The 22555-nt window shown below is 43.0% G+C and overlaps 1 protein-coding gene across 1 annotated transcript; it reads left to right on the forward strand.

Moving 5' to 3' along the window:
• The first annotated feature begins 20598 nt into the window (after positions 1-20598).
• On the forward strand, positions 20599-22155 carry lbx2 (ladybird homeobox 2). Its single transcript, XM_030062336.1, has 2 exons — positions 20599-20923; positions 21692-22155. Exons 1-2 carry the CDS (start codon positions 20599-20601, stop codon positions 22153-22155), a joined length of 789 nt encoding a protein of 262 aa, XP_029918196.1.
• Positions 22156-22555: the final 400 nt, after the last annotated feature.

Here is a 22555-nt window from a genome sequence, read left to right on the forward strand (position 1 = left end):
ATAACGTAACATAACGTAACATAAGGCGATGTAACATAATGTAATATAACATAATCTAATATAGTGTAATATAAGGTAAGGTAACATAATGTAATATAACAAAACTTAACATAACGTAATATAAAGTAACATAACGTAACATAACATAATGTAAGGTAACATAAGGTAATTTAACATAACGTAATGTAACAAAATGTAACACAACATAACATGTAACATTACGTAATTAATGTCACAAAACATAACATAATGTGACATAACATAACATACTGCAACATACTATAACATAATGTAACAGCATAAAATAGCATACGTGTAATGTAACATTGTAATGTAGCACTGTAATGTAGCATTACATTGCATATTTTAACATAATGTAATGTAATGTAATATGACTTAACGTAATATAACATAACTTAAGATAATGTGATGTAACGTAATGTAGCGTTGGCTAGCTGACAGCTGGCTCGCTCATTCCAGAGGTTTTCCAGACTCCGCTGACTGGACTGGATCACATATTAAAATGTTCATGTAGAATGTATGGATTTTTTCTTCTTTTTTTTTTGTAAGTGGGGACTCCCACCCACCATTAATTTAAACAGACGCTGGAGAACGTTGATGTCATTCATCGATGTCGCTAGGCATTGTGGGATTTCCTGTTCCGCCACAGGACCTGTTGTATGCTTCCTTAAAAATCAAAATGAGGAGTGTGTCTGTGTGTCCTGCTAAATACCGCCAAATAATGATCCTGCTCTCCCGTCCTACTGTAATGAGACGGGCCTCCAACCTCAAAATGTTTTGTCCTGACCTGGAAGTGCCTGCTGTGTGTGAGAGGCCGCCCTGCATTTCAGACAATTCAGTTCAATTCAAACTTGATCTCACACTCACAAAAGGGTTCATGGCAAATATAATTAAAATATAGAGAGTATACAAATTCATCATTCAATTAAAAAAAAAAAAAAAAAAAACAGTTTGGTAACAGTAAATTTCAGCGGGCCGTGACGTTCATCATTCACTGGCATCAGAATGTAAATATACTATAGGGATTATTAAAAGTGCTTCCATTAAATGTTTACCCACAAAAGACTTTTAATAATCATTAGTAATGTAGATATGATGACCAAGCAGCTAAAACAGTGTAATAAGTTCAGAAAAGTGCATCCCCTCACCGTCATGCAGCCTTTAAAACCAGGAAAACACAAGATAATCAAAATAATCAAGTTATTATGATATCCAGCATCCCAGATACTCACTCCAGATATTTAGCTTTTTATCATGATGTTGGTATAACATTGATATAGGCCTCAGATGTCATGTCACCATTTGTATCTGACTGCATAGGATTTTTGAGAGTGAAGATGAAAAAATCAACCGTGTATATGAAAAAATAATGAACACAGTCAGCGCAGTTTTAAAAAATAAACGTCTAACAGCCTCGGTGGTTAGTTATGATGACAGAGCAGAGTTTTAGCTTTTCTCCTCCTGGGACTTTTGTCGTCGACAGATCACACAAAGAAACGAACATGGTGTTTTGTTGTTTGTTTTTTTTACAGCTCAACAGCGAGCTAGAATGATTTTTTATTAACTTTATTAGCTTTTTATTAACAAAATAATGATTTGGGCTGGAAAGTGGCAGCAGAATCCAGTGGAGCCTTTAAGTGAGAAATATGCAGATAAAAACATCCATGTCTTAAAACCAAGCTTAAATCAAAGGACAGGGACGATGACGATGATGATGATGATGATGTAACCCCACAGAGAAAATGTGCTGCATGCAGAAATCCATAGGAGGAATGAAGTGTGTGACTCCTGAGGTCCAAACACTTTCCGCTCAGTTTTGACTTCAGCTTTCTGGACCTGAAAGCTGATTCTTCCCTGAATCATCGGTGATGTTTTGACGCAGGCGAGACGTCACACCTCAGCCTGTTTAATATGTTTGATGGTGTGTCATGGTGGTGCGCGGTGTTTGCGTGCGTGCGTGCGTGCGCTGAATTTGCTTACGTGTGTTTGTGTACCTTGTCTGAGCGTTGATATGCAGAGAGGAAGGCGCCCGCCGCTGTACAATCAAGTATCGGCCCCCCGCTCCTTTTCACTGTGGTCCGGCAAGTGAGACTGAACATGAGGCGCGGGGAATTGAGGTGCATTGATCTGTCCTCTGCAGCGTCTCCCTGGACCGGTGAAATCATTAACCTCCCTGACACAGACACGGGAAGCAACAACAGAGTATCTTTGAGAGGTTAATTAAAAATAAAAGCACAAGGGGGGGAAGGGCGGGGGAGGGGTTGAGGGCGAGAAGAGGGGGGGGGGGCGGGTATACACCATGGGAAAAGTGTGCTGACTTCCAAATGAGCTCAGTGGATGGATACGCCTGTGGTTAGTGAACACTGAAACATAAGGAGCGTGAAACAGACTGACCAGGTGAGTGCAGGTGGAGGCTGCAGCCCACCTCAGCCATGAAGGAGAGAGGAGGAGGAAGACAGAGGGAAGGAAGGATGGAGGAAGGATCTCAAGAGCTCACCGCAAAAAAAAAACAAAAAAAAAAACAGAGCTTAACAAGTTTTTTAGTCTCATAGCCATTCCCCCAAAAATTTGCTTTCTTCAAACATGGTGAAAAAAAATACACTGCATTGAGATAATCCCACTTGCTTCCAGTGCAGTTTCACTTGTTTCAGGATTTCTTTTTTTTTTTTTTTTTTTTTTTTCGGAAATAATGCTAAAAATGATAAAACAAGGCAGAATAAGGCTGGTCGGCCCACTAATGCACAAACACAGAGAAGAAAATGGCACTTAATTCAAGAATATCATGGAAACAAGTCGATTAGCATTGGAAATAAAAGGGATTACCTCATCCTGCTGACACAGTTTTTACCTTATTTAAGGAAAAAGACTGAGTTTAAGACTTAATGACTTGTTAAGACTGGTGAATGTGCATTATAAAGAGAATTCACACACTGAAAAAAAAAAAAAAGTTCACTGTTTTTGATGAGATATGCAGATGATAAACTCTTATTTTCGTAACGGCTGCTGCCTCCACAGGAGACGAAAACAAGGTTAGCCTCATGTCTAACTTCAGTATAAAAGTATTAAGAGTTCCCGGTCAGGCTGGCGGCTCCATCTAATGAAATGCCATTCAGCCGAGAGAGCCTCAGTGTCTGTCAGCTCCCACTAGGTGTGACGGCCTCAAGACAAACGGCGGCTGATGTTGGGATGTCAATAAGATGTCACATCGGCCCGCTGTGATGAGGTTTGCGCGTCGCCATCGATAAGGCCGGAGCCGAGAAAGTTTGGGACCGTCGGAGCCGCTTCGCTTCCACGGGACAGTGACGCAAAGTGAAGCGAGCGTTTTGGCAGAGCTCGTCGACGGAGCGGCGCCCGAGCTCCGCCTGAATTCATACATTCTTTATGAATTTGTTATTGAAAAATCCTCATTATGCTCATCAAAGACATATTGGGAGCAACGTTTCTTTACGCGATATTGCGCGGCGCGATACGAGAGGCGTGATTTAGGAAGGCGCTTCATCGGATTACATCCGCACACCGCAATGAGCTGCGTTATTAGCTCGCTGCTGCTGTTTACGGCATAAACAGGTTAGCTGTTTGCAGTCGTGTGAAAATGTGATGTGGATCAGCTTGATGGGCCTGGTGAGCGGCGTTATTGCAGCCCGCCGTCCGCTCGGGAAATGAAGCTCCCCCTGTCAGCTCGCTGCAGAGCTGCAAGGCCTCTCTGCCTCCAGAGCTGCAGGTAATTACTGCCACTCTGCTGACTCAGGACACACACACACACACACACACACACACACACACACACACACCCACACAAAGCCACGAGTAAACATATACCTACACCCAAGCAAAACCCTCACATATGAACACACACGTTCAGACAGCAGCTCACACGGTCGCTGCTCTGCCACAAACTGCAGATTGGGATTTTAGTCACACAAATGTTTCTCACATGCAGAGCCACTCAGGAGCCAGAAATAACCTGATTGGTTGAGTTAAACCTCAGTAGGCAGGGCACAAGGAGCCATTTTTATAAGCACAGGGCAAATCACCTAAAACGAGCGACAAAAAAAGGGAGAAATAATGATGGTCCATTTAAAAAATTGAGTTTATAGCACCAACCTTTTTTTCCTGTTCATGCATGTCCATGGCTTTCTTGACTGTAGGTCAGAAAACTGTATCGCTTCAGGCCGGGATGACCAGCTGAAGGTCAGACAGGCTGACTGACAGACCTGTGAGTTGGTATTGTTTGGTTGATTTTTTTTGTTTGTTTGTTTGTTTGGTTAGTAGAAAATGCACCAGATTTTATAATGTCACCTCTCTGCCTTTGCCTTCAACTCAACCAGCAAGATTGTTAGTGCCTTCATGTGCATGTGGGGAAAAAATTGCATTTACTGTATTTGTGATTTATTTACACATGAACGCCCCCTTCAAAGTCATAATTAAAAGTAGTAAATTTGATATCCAAATTTACAAGTTGTGATGTTTCATGACAGAAAAAACGGTTGCTTCCTGCTTCAAGCTGCAAAGTAGAAAACAACTTTTAAGGTAAATAAAAACCCCAGAAAAGGAGAAGGAAAAAAAAACATACATCAAAAAATATCAACTGTCCAAACTGGTTGGCTTTTTGGTTGCTATAGTTACCTAATAGAGGACTTGAACACCAAAATCAAGTCAGAAGGTCATACTTCTCCCGTCAAATGTACGAGCCTCTGGTGTGCACCTGAAGGCCTCTCCCTCAGTCTGTGCCACTAAATCTCCATTTTTGTTCGGCTCGTAATTTTGATAGTCGCCTCTTGGATTTCAAACGCCGCAGATCCCCCGGCTCCCGTGGCACCGCGGTCACCCACGGGACCGGTCGCCATGACGTCTCGGCGAGCGGGACCCCGTCTCACGGCGTTCCTCCGGCTGAGACGAAATAATTCCCGGGTTTATTGGCCTCTGGAAATTGGCTCCAGTGGGAGGCGGAAAAACAAATCATTTGAATACATAGCCGGGTGTCCTAATGTTCATTTCAATGCTGTCACTTAGAGGGGGGGGCGGGCGGCGGCGGGGGGAAGAGGGGGGACGGGGGGGGGGGGCGCATTGTGCTGCTGACAGGATTGGCTTTGTGTGTGATGAATGGGGCTGTCACAGACGGTGACAGGTTTGTGTTCAATACACGTGGATGTACAATACGCGCTGCATCCTGTGACAAGCTGGGAGGCTTTTTGTCCCGATAATCTCCATATCGCTTCATCTGCGGCTGCTTACGGCGGATGTGGTCACCGAGGGGTGTGCCATGGCCGCTGCACACCGCCTGTCGAGCCTCTGGAAGGGAAAATGGAACAGAGAGTTGACTGATGGGCTGGAAGGATTTTTTATTTTATTTTATTTTATTTTTTTATTTTTTGGCGGTGTTGTGTTCAAAGTCAAGGCTGAGAGTCTGTGGAAGAAGCAGACTGGAGCTGGACTTGTTCAGATATTTCTCTGAGGCAAAGCGTAAAATAATCCCATTGGCTGAGCTGCGTCTTAGTGGGCGGAGTCAAGGGATTCGCATTTTCTGAGCACCGAAGTTAGCAAAGCAAACTCTCCACATCTGCAGGACAAAGAAGGAACTGCAGTCAAAATCTAAATAAAAATATAAATGTCAGTGACTTCCATATTTCATTCAAACATGGCTGTGACATTAATGACCTTGGAAAATCAGTATAAATCTATTACACAGCCAGTATGTCTGGTTAAGTTAACTGGCTAACCTTACTGACTAAGAATGGGAACATATCTAGGCCATGTTCCCACAAGGTTAATAATAATAATAATAATAATAATAATAATAATAATACATTTTATTTAAAGGCGCCTTTCAGGACACTCAAGGTCACCGTACAAAAGGACAATAAAAACTGTTATGTGCTATCTTATTATGCAATTTATGGACATTTATGGACATTTTTCTTCTTTTTAATCCTGAGGGAACGTAGCGTCGTAAGCCAACGTTCATCTCTGTGCTAACGCCAACTTCACTAATGTTTTGTACTCTTAATAAAAAGTGTGTATGAATGAGGGAGTGTCTTTGGAAATACCATTTCAGGTATTATTCACTGAACACACACTGTCAAATTATGCTTTTTTTTATTTTAATATATAACAGAGGTGTGGAAATTATTTTTATGTTATGTTTAGGGAACTTAAGATTTAGGGAACATGGGGCTGTTTTCAGTTTGTGAAATATAAAGAAAAATAAAGCCTGGGAACATGGGGTGGACCTCCTTTGGATGGCCTGACTGCATTTATTTTATTTTATTTTATTTTATTATTACTCTTATTTTATTATTTCTCATATTTTATTATTACTCTTATTTTATTTTATTTTATTTTATTATTACTCTTATTTTGTTTAATTTAACTTAATTTTATTATTACACTTATTTAATTTTATTTTATTTCATTATTACTCTTATTTTGTTTTCATTATTTTATGTTATTATTACCCTTATTTTATTTTATTTTATTTTATAATCCATACTAGCAAGAGCACCAAATAATTCTGGCTATCTCCCCTCTTACCTCTTGCCTTGCTCAAAGGCCCTTGTCCTTTTTTGTGCGTGTCTGATGAGGCTACTGCACATTTTAAGACCATGACATCACATCCAAAAGCAACTTTAATTTGTAATCTGGCACATAGTTTTTATTCTATCTTCCAAATACACAAAATATCTCCTAACCCAGCCAGAGATTTGCTATCCAGCCCGCTTCGATTAGTCTAGCTGCACAGTCATAAAATCCTCCAACTAAAAAAAAAAAAAAAGCAACAGGAAAAGACACAATCAGTCATCCGCACAGGTGAGATTGAAAGAACCCAAGGGGCTTATAAAACATCGCCAAACCAAATAGGACGGAGAGAAACCAAAAACAACAACAAAGTCGGGATGATGGGATGAGGCTGGATCGGATGAGGGATCCAGTTGGCAGAAAATGGTACGAATATGACAAAACTGATAAAAATGGCCAGGAGGAGTTTTTTTTTTAAATTATCTTTTTTTTATTTTTTAAGTAGCACTAATACAGGAAATAAAATTACAGGGGAAGTGACTGTGGGAATCAGTGGGAGAGTGTATGTAAGCATGTGCATCTGTCTCGCCGTTTTTATGTATATGACGTATGCGATGAGCTACTCTGGAAAAACATCAGACGGGCCTGAGGCTGTATGTTTGTATAATTGCTGGGAAATGTGGATTCATCATTTTCAAAATCCTTTTTTTATTTTGTGGAGCGATGAATCCAAAATCTGTGAATCTGCAGGTTGTTGAACTGAATTCATTTGAAGGCCAGTTTTTCAAGAGTAACAGTGTGTGTGTGTGTGCTTTGCCTTTTTTTTTTCTAAATTAATATCCATATATGTATTTACACTCAGTGGCCACTTTATGAGGTCCACCTGTATAATCTAATCTAATCCAATCCAACTGTTGTGCCATAAAGTTTCCTCTCCTGCTGCCTATAATGCTCAGCTTTTCTTGTTGTCACGGTAACAGAGGTGTTCATTCACTTCTATGTTTGGCATTGAGCTCATAGTTAGTGCTGCTGCTGGACTGGACTGCATTTTACTGACAGCTGTTTCCACTATTCTGTCCCCACTCATTGTATATAAATAGGGAGGACAAAAAATCGGAAACACCTCTCAGTATAATGTAGTCCTGTAGCAGACTTCTGCAAACTACAACCTCAGTAATAAACACAGAATTAAACTGACATGTTCTGCACAATGTCAACACAAACTGAACATTATAAACTTTATTAAAAGGTAGAATTTATGTTGCATTGAGCTGCATTGGATTGTACAGGTGGAGCTAAGAAAGTGGACACCGAGTGTGTGTTTGTATGTTGAGGATGTTTTTCCTGAGCTTTGCCGTTTCTCTCGTCCAAAGCAGCTCTCAGAGGTTGCGGGATGTTGAACGCTCCTGCGCAGGGAAGCAGCCCTGCAGGGTTACAACCTGCTGACAGCTGAACAGATTAGTAACCTTGACTTTCAAGACGAACCGCGTCGCACGAGGCATTAGATCACGGCAGAGCAGCCACATAAAGTTGTTTACTGGGGGAAAACAGAGCGGCCTGGTGGACACGGAGCCTGACGCCTAACCGAACGGAGACGCGTCCATCAGCCGTCACCGTCTGCTGTCAAAGTGTCCTTGAGCAAGGCACCGGAGCCCTGCTTGTTCAACTCACGCTGGATGGACGAGCGCCCGCTCTCTTCCTGAGATCTATCACACAAACTGTTGTGCTTGTTTGTTTCAAAGTCGAACTCTGTCGTGAAACTAATTTGAACTCGGGGAAAAAAGAAAAAAAGAAAAGAAAAAACAGAAGGCTTGACACCCGGGGGACGCAGGAGGTTTTCTCTGAGGATTCATTGCTCACAGTTCGGATGGAGTGTGAGCCTATTCCTAATATTTACGAACTACTGTGACAGAGTAAGTTATGGAGAGGAATCAGGCCAAGACCTTCCTTAGTATTTTCACTCCCTTAATATTTATGCTTCCCCAATATTTTTTCCCTTTTGCTATTTTTCCTGTTTTCCCATCCATTAAATATCTTAACCCCGTGAAAGAAAAAGGCCTGATAAAGAGAAACCACGGAGAAGCCTCGGCCTGCTGCTCATACTGATGCTGAATTAATAAATAAAGCCAATAAATCATAAATAGTGCTGTTTTTTCCCCCTGCTGCTTCACCGTGGAAAGGCTGCAGGTTCAGAAGTGAAGTCACCCAAGGGGAATTTCATCCCCTGTTCTTTTTAAATTATTTTAAATTGTGAAGGATTCGTGTTGAGATTCAGATTGGTGAAACCCGGCCTGATGAATAGGATTTAAAGGAGCATCTTTACTTATTTCCCCCCATTTGGTTATTTTTTCTAGTCATGCATGTGTCACATTTTTGCAAAAATATATCCAGCGTTTGTTTGCTTAGGGTTTTTTTTTTTTTTTATTGAAATCAATTGGCATCTCTGGCTTGCAGCAGTGAGATTCAACCTCAGAACAGGAAGATGAATCTCTCTCGAGGCTGGGCTCGTTTCCCACAGCATTACAGCTTTAAATCCATTAAATTAACTACATTTGTATCCGAGGTGTTTCCCAAAGCCTCGGACACCAGCGTGGCTTCAGGGGAGAGATAGGCTCTATCATCCAAGCCATCCATTTCACTCCCGAATTTACCACATGCACTGTTATTACTGCAATCTTTCACATTAATGGATTAAAACTCCTGCAGGATGAGCATCTTCAATTTAAATCTGCACTGAGAAATAAAAAAGATAAGGGTAATAATAATAAGGATGTGGGATTTGGCTAAAGATGCGCATGTATGTCCCAGTGCTGCACCTCAGCTGTAACACACTGGCTTTAAGTGCTTTACAGTATTTCACCTGTGTGGACGCATTGTTCCATAATGCATCAAAACTGGGCCAAATCACACAATTCGCCCATAATTCCTTGTGTGGGTTTCCTTGTTTTATTCTGCAGAGGTGGGAGGGGTTTAGGACAATTCATTCATCACATTATCAGTGTCAGATTAAGATTTCTTTTTTCTTTTTTTTTTATCACAGTAGAGTATTGTAAATTTAACTTCTGGCACTCGCATTGTCCTGTGTGGTTAACTCCACCCATCTGGTACTCCAAGTGAGGTAAAACAAATGCTAACAGTTACTTGCGAATTCTTTATTACCCAGACCTCCGGTGCAAGTTTTATCTGAAGGAAAACAAGGCTGCGGGAGTGACGTTTTCCAGAATAAACACACTGTTGTGCACCAGTGAGGTTATTATTCAGTTTGAGGAGAATTAGCAGCAGCACATACAGGCGAGTTATTATCAACATGTTGCGCTGAAAGGGAGCGCTAATGAACGTTAACACACTCAAAACGACAGGAACGGCTAAATGCAAATCCTGTTTTCCTTCACTTCATCAGCCAAAGAGTCAACAGAGGACGTGCATTTACATTAGGAAAGTGTGTGCATGTGTGTGTGTGAGAGAGAGAGAAAGAGAGAGAGAGAGAGGAGAATTTCTGGTCAGTGATAAATCCCGTGATAATACTAAACTGAAGCCCAAGAACATTACTCAAAGTGTGAATCATGGTTGGTCTAATCTGGTGTCGAAATTCCCTTTAAGGCATCGAAAGAGATTTCAAACATGTGAGAGAAGAGATTTTTTTTGTTTTTTTTTTGTTTTGTTTTGTTTTGTTGTTCAGAGAGAAGAGGCGGTCACAAAGTAAAGTGTGCTTGTCGGATTCAGAGGAAGTCAAAAGAGTGAGAATGTGTTCGAGCCACCAGGGAGACAGTTCATCCTCCTGCTTCCCCTCACTGCCTGCAGCTACGTTGATTAGAAATGTGGGGGGAAAAAAATCAAAAAAGGTCCAAAATGACAAAAAAAAGGTGAACCCTGATCGTCGGATGTTGAAGTTTTGGGTGAAACGGATGCATTTCCGAGGTCCTCCTCTGGATCTTGCTCACAGGTGAAGTACCTCAACTTTAAAAACGTGACGCACAAACACAGTTACCCAGCTTCCCACTGAGGGTGGTGAAGTCTCACCTGTAAAGTTTGGATATGACCTCATGAGGCTTACATGCATCTTTGTATTCTGGATCACAAATTTCCCTCTCACAGACTGCAACAAAGTCAAACAGTGACATTTAACCAAAATTGGGGTTTTCATGGGTGGTGCCACTACCAATAATTTGATCTTTATTTTTAAATTGGACTCTTTTTAGCCCAAAATGAGCAAGGGTTCCCTTTTTTCCCCAGGTGTGCTGTAAAGGCCTCTGAAACAGTATTTTGTCACTGCCTCCGTCAAAGAATTAATTGACTACTACGATGTTGCTTTACATTTATATGAAAATATAAAATAGGAAAACATCATTGAACTGCAGGTTTTGCAAGCGTTTTATTGATTCTGTGATCAGAGAGGGATGAGCGTCATGTCGGAGACGGATGACACCGACCGGCTGATATCTGACGGCTCAGGTTTCTCATAGCGGTGATGGGAAACACTTACAGGCCCGAAAACAGAGCTCTTATTGTGAAGGATGCCAGAATATGAATGTGTTTGTGAATGAAAGCCCTCGTTGTGTTCTCCATGTGTGACCCAGTTAAGCAGCGTCATGTGTTTGTGTGAGTGTGTGTGTGTGTTTGATTTTTTTTTTTTTTTTTTGTTACCTTTAGCCAAATTATTTCCGCACGCCCACGTCCCAAAAATCCAAGCTGCACTGTTCGATCCAGGACGGCTCTCCTCTCAGCGCTGGATATCTACTTATCCTAAATATTGTTTGACCTTCTCAGAGCCCCGGCCATTACTCTCCTTCGAGTCCCAACAACCCCGTCAACCCCCCCCCACCCCGCGTCCACAGATGGATTTTTGGTTGCATTAATCCCACAGATCAGGTGGGTTTTGTCAACGTGTTAAACTTTAATACTTTGGGTCATTTATCTTTACGGCCGAGCCCGGGCTCTGTCAGCGGCCAGACGAGCCATTTCCTCATTTGGTTTGGGAGCAAAGTGGCGCAGGAGAGAGCAAAAGAGAGGAGGGGGGTGTGAGGGTGAGGGTGAGGGTGAGGGGGATGTTGGTGCTCACCACTTAATGAAATCCTGATGTGAGGAGGAGGAGGAGGAGGAAGAGGAGGGGGGGCGGCTTGAAGGTCGAGGCGCCACACCATCTCAAGAAAACGATGCCTCTCCGGAGAGGTGGCTTCACTTTTTCATTCTCTTTCTTATGTGTGTGTGTGTGTGTGTGTGTGTGTGTGTGTGTGTGTGTGTGGTTGGTTGTTTAGAGCAACAACAGCGGCCTTGTTTAAAAAAAAAAAAGAAAGAAAAAAGAAAAGCCTTTTGCCGACGACACATTTCCCCTCATTACCTCTCGGACGCTGCGTCGGGACCCGCCGGGCGCCCAAGTGGACGCGGATAGAATTGCAAGTGATTAATTCATCGAAGGCTCCCTTGGAACGCGGCGAACTCGCACCGGCATTTATCTTCATTTGCCAAGATATGTACAGTGACATGAGCAGATAGGCCTGGGGAGTCCTGAGAGGAGTCCGGTGGGGTTTTTTTTTCTCCTCCTCCTTCTTCTTCTTCTTCTTCTTTTTCTCTCTCATCCTAGAAAACAACACTTGAGGCTTTTTGTGAAACGCCCGGCGTCGTCGGGTTGCTGCTTTGCTCACCGCGTGATGTTTCGCCTGATGTGCTGCTGAAAAGGCAAACGCCCTCTCGCTTCATTTAGCAGCTCAAAGTGTTGAACTAATGGACAAATGATAGTGGTCAGAATGCCAGCACGCACACACACACACACACACACACACACTCCCATGCAGAAGCAAATGAAATGCTATCGCTCTTACGGCTGGGATTGCAATACATAAATGTTAGTGTGTAGCTCTGAGTCAGTGTGTGTGTGTGTGTGTGTGTGTGTGGTGCATTTTCTCACAGTCATTTGTTTTATTAGTGTGAGCAACCGGAGGCCTCAGAAAATGTTAACCGGGATCTGGAACATTCCACGAGCAAGTGTGTTTCATCCAGGGCATGGTTATTATTACTGCACAGGTGTGTGTGTGTGTGTGTGTGTGTGTGTGTGTGTGTATGTGTACCTGTGTGTGTCTTTCACACCATAAATCACATAAATCGCATCGTTGTGCAGCGAAACCTCATTTTCAAACAATGTAAACAAAACAGTAAACAGGTTATGATGTTCATTTATTAGCCCTGGAGTTATGAAACCTCCACACAGAAAAAAAAAATGTATAATTGATGTAATTTCATGTATAATTGGTCTCATTTGTGACCTCGTTTGGAGCTCTACGACGGTGGGATTTGGCACCTCCACCAACACAAAGACCACCAGCAACTTCAGACCAGAATCGAGACGATAAATCAAATCAGCATCCCGATATATATATATATATGGTTGATTATAATTATTTGGCACTAACTGAGAAGACCTGATGTGGTTAAACCCCACCCATCTGGTGCTCCGGGTCGATCAAAACAAACACCAAAGGACATTTTGGACTAATTGACTGAGGTCTGGACTGGATTGGCTGACAAACCTGTGCACACTCTGCTCTGCTTTTCATGTGCAGAGCAGAGTTCAGCCGCCTCATATGAATATTTATGAGGTCAATAAATTCACAGTCAGTGGTATCAAACTGATGCAAGTTATAAGAGCGTGTAATCTCGTGAAGGGTGAAAAAAGCCATGAGTAATGCTCTTCTGGAAAACAATATTTGACTTTGTGTTTATGGCGGCAGTCGTTCGCCGTATGATGATGACAAACTGGAGGTCACAATTTACCCTTGTTTATATTTACTGCTCGTTAGGCTACATAAATGTATCCTAACCGTCATACATCATATGATTATATAATGCTCTTCATTGCTTTGGCCTGCTGGGTATTTATGTCGCGGTCATTCCTTCAGCTCGAGCAAACTCCCATCACCATCTTTAAATAGATCTGACCACATGCAGCGTGTGTGTGTGTGTGTGTCTATGTGTGTGTGTGTGTGTTTTGATGGTGACAGTGCCAATGAAAGAAAAATAAAAGTTTAATTTACAGGCTTGTCGTTGGCTGGCGGCTCCTGCAAAAAGTCCCCGCGAACGGCGCTCTGCGTTTCCTGTTTCAGCAAATCACCTGCAAACAGACATCCCACTCATTACCAGGCCCCCAAAAAACACACAGATAATTTTACCGCCCTGTCCCGCTGCTTAATGGCAGTTTTCCACATAATCCATTCCATTTGAACCCTGCAGCAAAGGGCAATTAAACTCCCTCATTTGCACATTTTCATTATCATCATTATTCTTACTGTTATTGTACTTAACAGCAACAATCATCAGAATATTAATAATTAGTGTGTTGTCGTTGGCCTTTGCGGTTGCTCTTGGGCTGGGATGCTGACACACACACACACACACACACACACACACACACAGCAGCTAACACAATATGAGTATCATTTCTGGTTTCAGATTCCCCCCCTCAGCCTCTGGACTAATTAGGCAGTAATGAAGCTAATCAAGAGTTAAACGGGAGAAACGTTTAGCTTTAATGCTGTAATCCTACTTAAACCCTGACTCGGCCTCTGCCTAGCCTTCTTTATGATTTTAAATGGGCCCCAGGGGGCCGTTAGAGCCCAGCAGCCGGGGCCCCCAGCCTGCTCCCCGGGGAGGGAGGATCTTAAGTCAGGGAGAAAATGGACTCCCGATCGGGGCCTGGAAGCTGCTCGCTCCTGTTCATCTGAAGGCCCGTCCCGGTGATTCTGCAGGTTCAGCATAATGTCTACAAAATATGCAAACTTCATTTCTGCTAACCTCTTCCCATAGTGAGCGGTGCTATTTCACAACTGCCGCTGGTTTCCGTTCATTCCACTACGATATGAAAATGAACTTTCAGAGACTTCAGACTTTCCTCACACGGGTGTTACGTCACCATAATAAAGTCTTCCATATTCATTTTCCTAAAAGCAGAAGCACTGTTGTGGTCTGATGACCTGAAATTGGGGCGGAGTGAAAAAAAAAAAAAATTATTCATTTATGTGGTTTATGAATGCTGTTTGTTGACATTATAAGGCAGCTGTTTTGACCAGAATTTCATATTCCAAAATCAAGGGACTCTGGTTATATGCTGTGATGACGTCTTTAGTACACCTGCATGATTTGCAAAATGGTTTGTCACATGTAAAATAACCGGTAAGGTCCTGTAAGAAGCTGTGAGGCCCTGCTGGGAAATCAAATGACACCGTGCACGCAGACGGGCGGGTGCTGATGAAGGTGCATGTGGGATCCAAACTCCGTCTAATAAAAGCGTGTGACCGCAGCTCCTATAGTGTCTCTGCTCCTTGTCTGCCATTTCTGAAATAGCGCCGCACCTTATTTAATGTGCTTATAAATAACTGCTACTTATCCAGGCTGGGCGCTGCTGGCAGCCGGGTTTGGCGAGGCGAGGGCTCCTGCGTTGAATCTGAATTTGACATTGTTAGGCTTTTTTTTTATTATTGTTACGGCCTGATGCAGAGATCCTGTAAAACTGCTACATTTCGAAATTTTTATTGTGTTGCATTTTATGTTTTCAAGGTGTTGGGTTGAAATCTGGTCGTCTCTGTGTTTGCTGGCGTTTCCTCCAAGCACATGCACATCAGGTGAGCGGAAGTCTCCAGACTGACTGTGATGGCGGAAGTCTGGTCCTGACAGGCTGATGGGAGCTTCAGGCCCCTCTCAGCTCCCAGAGAAAACACATGTAAGACCCGATCAAACCGAATCATAAAGTCTGTCAGGACTCAGGAGCCATCCCTCCACTTTGTCCGGGGAAATCCAGTCAACATCAGCAGCTCATGAAGTTCTTGCGTGTTCCTGAGTCCTACATGACGCGTCTGACGTCACACCTAAGAGGTACAGTAGGGTAGGGATGCATACTGATGCGTTTACGGCTCAATTGCCAGCTGTGAATGCTGCTTTTTTTGTTTTGTTTTTTTGTTTTTTTTTTAAATAAAATTAATAAAATGTGATGGTGACTTAACCTATAGGACCGGATTCGAAGGCCCAGCATCCATTGCGACAAGCACGCACCACCTGTGAGCAGTCGCGTGAACGTGCGGCTGATGGAGCTGAAACACGATCAAACCTTTAATTGATCGATCAAGGCCCAGCCTGCGAAGATGCGTTCGAGGACAACTCGGAAAGAACATTCTCCTCAAGGACACCGGCATGGATTTGACAGTACAGTGGCTTAATGAAGTCACACACACACACACACACACACACACACACACACACACACACACACTGAAGCCTGAGGAGGTGGGATGCATCACTGATGCCCTGCCCTCGCGACGACGCACATCTCCTTTGTAGCACGCGCCAAGCATGCACACAAACAAACAAACAAACAAACAAACACACGAATACACAACCTAACGTATGCGCATGTTTAATATTAGAGCAAATTTGACTGGTAGCATTTTTTGTGAAACAGGTTTGATTCATTATTATAATTATAATTATCATTATCATGATTATTATTATCAGTATTAGTAGCTGTAGTAGCAGCAATAGTAGTATAGTAAGCCTAGCAGTGGTAATAGTAGTAGTGTTAGTATAGGCCTATTGTTGTTATATCAATCAGCTGGAAATATCTTCATGTGATTTTGTTTACAGAAGTCAGCACTTTTTGATCAGACAATAGACACCGACTCAGACGTGTAATGCACATATTTGCACACACACTTGGTGAATGTCTGCCTGCGTCTGAACTGTGTGATGAGCAGCCCGGAGTGAAATCCGCCGCTCCGTGCACTCTCACCGCGGCGGCCTGAGCAGCTTCTCCTCCGCCTCCGTCCAGCTGTTTGCTTTCATACCGCGGAGGGACGCGCTGCGCTGCCCGGGAGTCCACACGCACACACACACCACACACCACACACACACACACACACACACACACACACACAGGCCGATGGCGATAAGAGATAAAAATGACGAAATATGTCTTGGTCACTTGTTTCCGCTGCAGGAGCTCTGATGAAAAATCACTGTAATGATCTACAATATTCCTACAGAGACTTTAAACACCCATGACACTTCAGCAACCACTTTACAGTAACCTGATAGTCTAATTTAATGTATTTTTTAAACTCTCTTATAGGGTATAGTATTACGCCTACTGTGTTATTTCTGTTATATTCCTATAGAGATTTATAATGCGTCTTTATGGTGACCTTATATGGTATCGCTATAATATTTTAAAATATTCTTTAATATTGGGATTGATACTTATGCTTTGATAATGTCTCATAAAATCACTTAAGGTCTTTTCGTGAGGAAAGCATTCACATCACTGCAATTCCTGTTATTTTTGTTTAGAAATAGATATAAATTGTCGATGGCAGAATCAGCGATATGGAGGGGAAAAAAATGCACCTGTAATTTCTGTGCTGCCGGTTTTGTGGGTGCTGCTTTGGTTGCTGCTCGGTACTGAGCGGTGTTAAACGTTTTCAAACATAATTTCCTAGATCGAAAATGCATTCAGATACACGCCTGCTGTCCGCGTTGACAAATTCCTTCCCTGCGCAAAACGCACCTGAGTGGCGGCGGCGGAGGCTGCACGGCGCAGAGGAGACACACATCTGTCTGTGTGTGTGTGTGTGTGTGTGTGTGTGTGTGTGTGTGTGTGTGTGTGTGTCTGTGTGTGTGTCAGGACGGAATTACTTTGTTTTCCAGTGACGCACAGGCCTGCTGCAGCGAACTACACATTCATTTCAATCTTATTATTTACTGTAAATAAAATTCTTATATATTTTTTTTTCTACAAAATATCAAATGAATGTTGATTTATCCAAAAGTGATCCGCATCCCCCGGTTCGTTTTCCCTCATAATTACCCGTCGTCCTCTCATTCAGAACTAATTTGTTGATAAATGCCAGGAAAGTTGATTTTGTCCGGTTGGAAATCTCCCTGCTACTTTGATTTTATCGAGCCAAATGATGGCAGGAAAATTGCACATCAACGTAATTTGGTTTTCCTGGTCTTTTAATAGGAGAAGCAATTAAGTGACACTGAGTTTTGAATGAGGACACAAACCCCAGTTTTGGAAAAGTATAATAAAAGTAAAAAAATAACGTTTTGTCAACGAAGAGTGAATTCTAATGATGCCAGTGTGACAGAGGCTTCAATTTTGTAATCCGTTACTTTTTTGGGAGGTAACGGGTCCGGTGCTGGTGGGCAGTGGGAGGTAAAAGCGAAGCGAATCATCCAATTAAATCCCCCAAGAGCTGATGATTGATGATGTCAGCTGCTCCGCTTGTAATTAACGTTTAAATTAAGCCAAAGAAAAAACACGGTCAAACCCGCATTTCTTCACTTTAGATAGTAGAGATCATTAGAAACAAGTTTGGAGAGGTTTTATTTTTTTCAAATCTCTGCAAGGATTAGGGAAACACGACACCGCGGGTCCTGCTGCACAGTCCAGCTTGATCCTCCTCACAAGAGCAAGAATACTGTAAAATTAACATTACAACACACACACACACACACACACACACACACACACACACACACACACACACACACACAAATAAACGTATCTTTCCCATTCTTAATCAAAGTTGGTTTGGGGCCTGATGGGATTTATGGGCCTAATTGTGGACAAAAAGTGAAAAATAATCTGCTCGTGTCGACAGGGTATTCCTGCTGTACATCACACATCCAAACAAAAAAGCAAAACAAAGTTCTATTAATGATTTATTTATATCAAATTAAAAAAATTATTTTGATTTGTGTCTTTTTTTTTTTTTTTAATCTTAGGAGGAATCATTCCCTGTGCCAAGGTGGCTGCGCAAAAAAAAAAAAATCCTTGCATTTTGTCTGTTTGGATTTTTATGAATCCCTACCCACTGCAACCCTGCCTTGAATTTGTTCCTCCCATTCTGAATGCAAGCCTGTGAAAAGTGCCTCATTAAATCATCATCATCCCCATCGATGAGCCTAATATCAATAATCAGTCAGGCCCGCAGACGCTGCACCCACCAGCATTTTGGTTTTCATGAAAAACATATTTTCTGCCCAAATTCGCGAGGTAATTTTTCGCCATGAATTCTCGCTTGTTATGGAGAAATATGTATTCCAAGCAGCCTCAAAGGCCGGACCTCCAAGGCGGCTAATAGAATCTCCTGCTGTTTTATAACTCTGTCCCTAAACCAATGTCACCATATGGTCCTGCTGGCACAAGCCTCTCTGCAGCGGCTTCCGGGGCTGCTGCCTTCATCCAAATGGCTCACAATAATCTTACTGTATTAAAAAAAATACTATACAATTATCAAGTGTTTGTTTTATTTATCTGAAGGCCCACAGAATGTCTTATAATGTCAGAGAAACAGTTGCTAAAACAGGAATAATAACAAAATTAAGACATAATTTATGTCGTTTCAGTCTAATGCAAGCAGAAAAATGTCTCGGTGGTTGTTTCTTCTTGTGCAAAATGCTGATATTTTCATCTCAGATGCTTTGACAGATGTTACCCACGCAGTCATTCTTGAAGTATTTCATGCATTTTTAAAAAGTATTATTATTTTAAGTCATCCTAACATCAAAATGCTGAATATTTCGTTTTGCTTGTAGGTTATGGTTGATCTCTAAAAGGCGTTAAAACGAAAGTAAGAGCCGGTTGCAGCTCAGTTTGTGAAACAGCACAAGGTGTGTTTCCTCTGGGCAGACGTACCTGCTGCTCCGCTCGGCGTCCAGCTCGTCCCGCTCCGCATCTCAAACCTCCAGCGCCTCAGTTCACAGGAGCGGGTGGAAAACACCATCGTGACAGATCTGTCGCCCTGGTCCTCCTCAGACTCTGAGCCTCATCGCGGCGTCACCGTTATCAGCCGCTTATTTCACGCCATTGCATTAAATTACACCGTTACTCAGATCTCACCAGGTGCTATTTATAACGCCAGGCACAGGCAAGGAAAAATAATAAGGGCGTAAACAAATTCAGGACGAGCTTTTGTTTTGAAATCGACTCATTTTTTATTTATTGTTTTTTAATTTTTTAAGATTTAGGGCAACGCATCCTTCCAAGCTTTTTTCCTTCAGGTATTTTTTTTGTTAAAATTATTTGAAAAATCAATATGGGCCTCGCTGCCGCTACCACTAGAATACATTTATTTTCTCAGCAGTAGCAGGTTATTCATCTGTTGTCATAAACATCAAAAGTCCACCACCTGTCATGTTGGCCGGTGAGTCGAGCGGTTCACCTGAACCACCTCTGCTTACATGCAGACGAGCTGCTTAGGCTAAAATGTGGTTATTTCAAGATAAAGTCCACAAAAAAAACTCTGATTTTGGCTGTTTTTCAGTCAAATTCCCGTGCACCACAATGCCCGGTGCGCATATTACGCATGACGCACTGTGCGTAATTACGCACGAAAATGACAAAATGAGTATCACGGCTGGAGACCGCTGCTGGCTCGCTGTTCCTAAAAAAAAACAACTTTTTTTCCGTAACGCCGGGATGCTGGTGGCCGCATTTTAATGGCCATCAACTCTCCCTTTCTGTTGGAGCGCACCGGCAGAGGGAAACAGATGCATAAACATTTCAGGCCGTCTCTCCCCGCTCGGCAGCAGCAGACTCCTCCTCTCCCCCACGTCCAATTAGTTATTATGGTCCGGCCCTTTAAGACGCAGCAGCGGGTCAGCAAGTAGTGTAGTGTTTCTCTAATTGAACTTCGCCCAATCAACAATAACTCGTTAGCAGTCGCTTTCTTTTTCTTGCTCCTCGAGACAGCTTTTTTTCCCCTTGCAGGGATTCACCCCCCTCCAGTCGTGCTGTTATACTTCCTAAAGATCTACATGGAGCTTGGCAGAGGAACCGCCGCTCTCTGAGGGGAATACAATCCGGCTGCCTTCACAGCGACGCCCGAAGCATGGTTATTTTGGAGAAAAGCTCACAGGCGAGCTAAGTTGCGGCATTCAGCTAAAAAGTGGCGAGGTACTGGGGGTCTGCGAGAGCGTGAAGCGGCGCAGGAGGCACTTGTGGACGCTTACAACAACCATTTGAATGAAATAGTCAACTTTTTTTGAAGCCAGCAGTGATTGTTTGGGACTGCGATGACCTCCAGTAAAGACATGAAGGCAGGCTCTGTGTTACAGTCCAGCAGCGAGGAGAGGAGACGGGCTCCCTTGGACCAGCTCCCGCCCCCGGCCAACTCCAACAAGCCTTTAACGCCGTTCAGCATTGAGGATATTCTCAACAAACCGTCGGTTAAGAAATCGGTCGCTAGTATCTGCCCGCCGAGGGTGCTGGAGAAAGTAACGGGCTCCAACTCGGCGAGGAACGGGATCACCACTCCCTCCTCTCCGCTGTGCGCACTGGAGGAGCTGGCCAGCAAAACATTTAAAGGTCTGGAAGTCAGCGTTATACAGGCAGCAGAAGGTAAAGACGCACACTCGCTGTTTTAAAATCAGATTCTGCAGTTTTCAGGAAGACAGAACAGCTGCATAACTGTTTTGCATGAGGAAAGAAAGCGCAGTAATGTTAAGATCACTGTTGTTTGCTCTTGTTTGGACTTGGTTAAGTGTGGCCACATACTTAAACAAGCTAATGGCTCATGTGTGGGCCTATACGGGATAGAAAACACGGCACGGCGAGGAGAGGAGCGACATTAGCGCACTCATGTCGTCCAAATCGCCCCAAATCGTGTATGTCTCATGTTACTGTCAAAAAGTCAATCAGCCATTGTGGCCTACTGTAAGCTAGGCTTTAGATAAAATTGGACAGACTTGCAAATGAGTTTAAACGACCCACTGAATGTTAGAGAGGCGCTTGTGAAGTGGCAAGTCCCACGTTCAGTCTCAAATTTTTATTTTTCCTCAAATAAAATGAAAAAAATGTCAGCGGGTGCAGAGATAATTTCACTTGTTTCCAATGCAGTTTTTGTGCCAATGCATGAAAAATAAGCACTAGCACTAAGATAATGTCACATGATGCAATAACAGTCTTGAAATGAGACGATTTTTAATCAGAAATCCAGTGAAATCTTGTTTCAAACTGCATTTTTTTAAAAAAAAAAAAAGCAAAAAGCAGCTGGTAAAGTCTGCGGGCAGGCCTGCTTTTCGCAGTGTGTCCTCTGCTGCTGTTGCACGGGGGAAAGTGACCCTTCGGCTTGTTTCATTCCTCTTTTTTCTCTCCCACTCCTCCAAGGTCGAGAGCATCTAAACGCCTTCGGACAGAGGCAGACGTCGAAGAAGAGGAGAAAGTCGCGGACGGCTTTCACGAACCACCAGATTTACGAACTGGAGAAGAGGTTTTTGTACCAGAAGTACCTTTCTCCGGCCGACCGCGACCAGATTGCGCAACAGCTGGGTCTCTCCAACGCGCAGGTCATCACCTGGTTTCAGAACCGGAGAGCCAAGCTCAAGAGGGACCTGGAGGAGATGAAAGCGGACGTGGAGTCACTAAAGAAAATCCCTCCCCAGACCCTCCAAAAGCTCGTCAGCATGGATGACATTGAGGAGCCGCAGGGTGGGGGTCCCGGGGCCAGGTCCCCCAGCGTCTCCCCGTCTTCCCAAGGACACCGGGCTTTCCCTCAGTCCCCCTCCTCGTCCAGAGACCAAACCACGGATGAATTCTCGGAGGAGGACGAGGAAATCGAGGTGGACGATTGACAGCAGAGCAGGGGCCTGTGCTTTTCATAAACAACAAGAAAAACACAAAAAGAAGACAAAAAGGGGGAATTTTTCTTCCCAAACTTTTGCACGGATATTGACAAAAGGAGAATATATATAAACGTTTAAAGGAAGTTTTTTTTTTTCTCCTCCTCCTCCTCCACTTTAATTTATTAATTAAGGACTTGTAAAGCCTCCCCCCAGTCTGTCTGTTTTCAGTTTCAGCGAAATATCTGAGGATTACATCTGCGCTCCCATCAGACAGACCTAACTGTTATGGTACAGGAAGACGGCAAATTGTGTATACATTTTAATATTTCATGTTAGTTTTTTCTGTTTGGGGGGGACTGGGGAAAGTTGTGCAATTATTTTGTTTTTTTGCCATTTATCCTTATTCTCA

This window comes from Myripristis murdjan, chromosome 10, assembly GCF_902150065.1.
Source record: "Myripristis murdjan chromosome 10, fMyrMur1.1, whole genome shotgun sequence".
Taxonomy (NCBI): domain Eukaryota; kingdom Metazoa; phylum Chordata; class Actinopteri; order Holocentriformes; family Holocentridae; genus Myripristis; species Myripristis murdjan.

Bases quoted from the DNA above. Each gene is read 5' to 3' on its own strand.
- lbx2 (XM_030062336.1), top strand. From the start codon at position 20,599: ATGACCTCCAGTAAAGACATGAAGGCAGGCTCTGTGTTACAGTCCAGC. The intron at 20,924-21,691 runs GTAAAGACGCAC...CACTCCTCCAAG, and splicing joins CGTTATACAGGCAGCAGAAG to GTCGAGAGCATCTAAACGCC.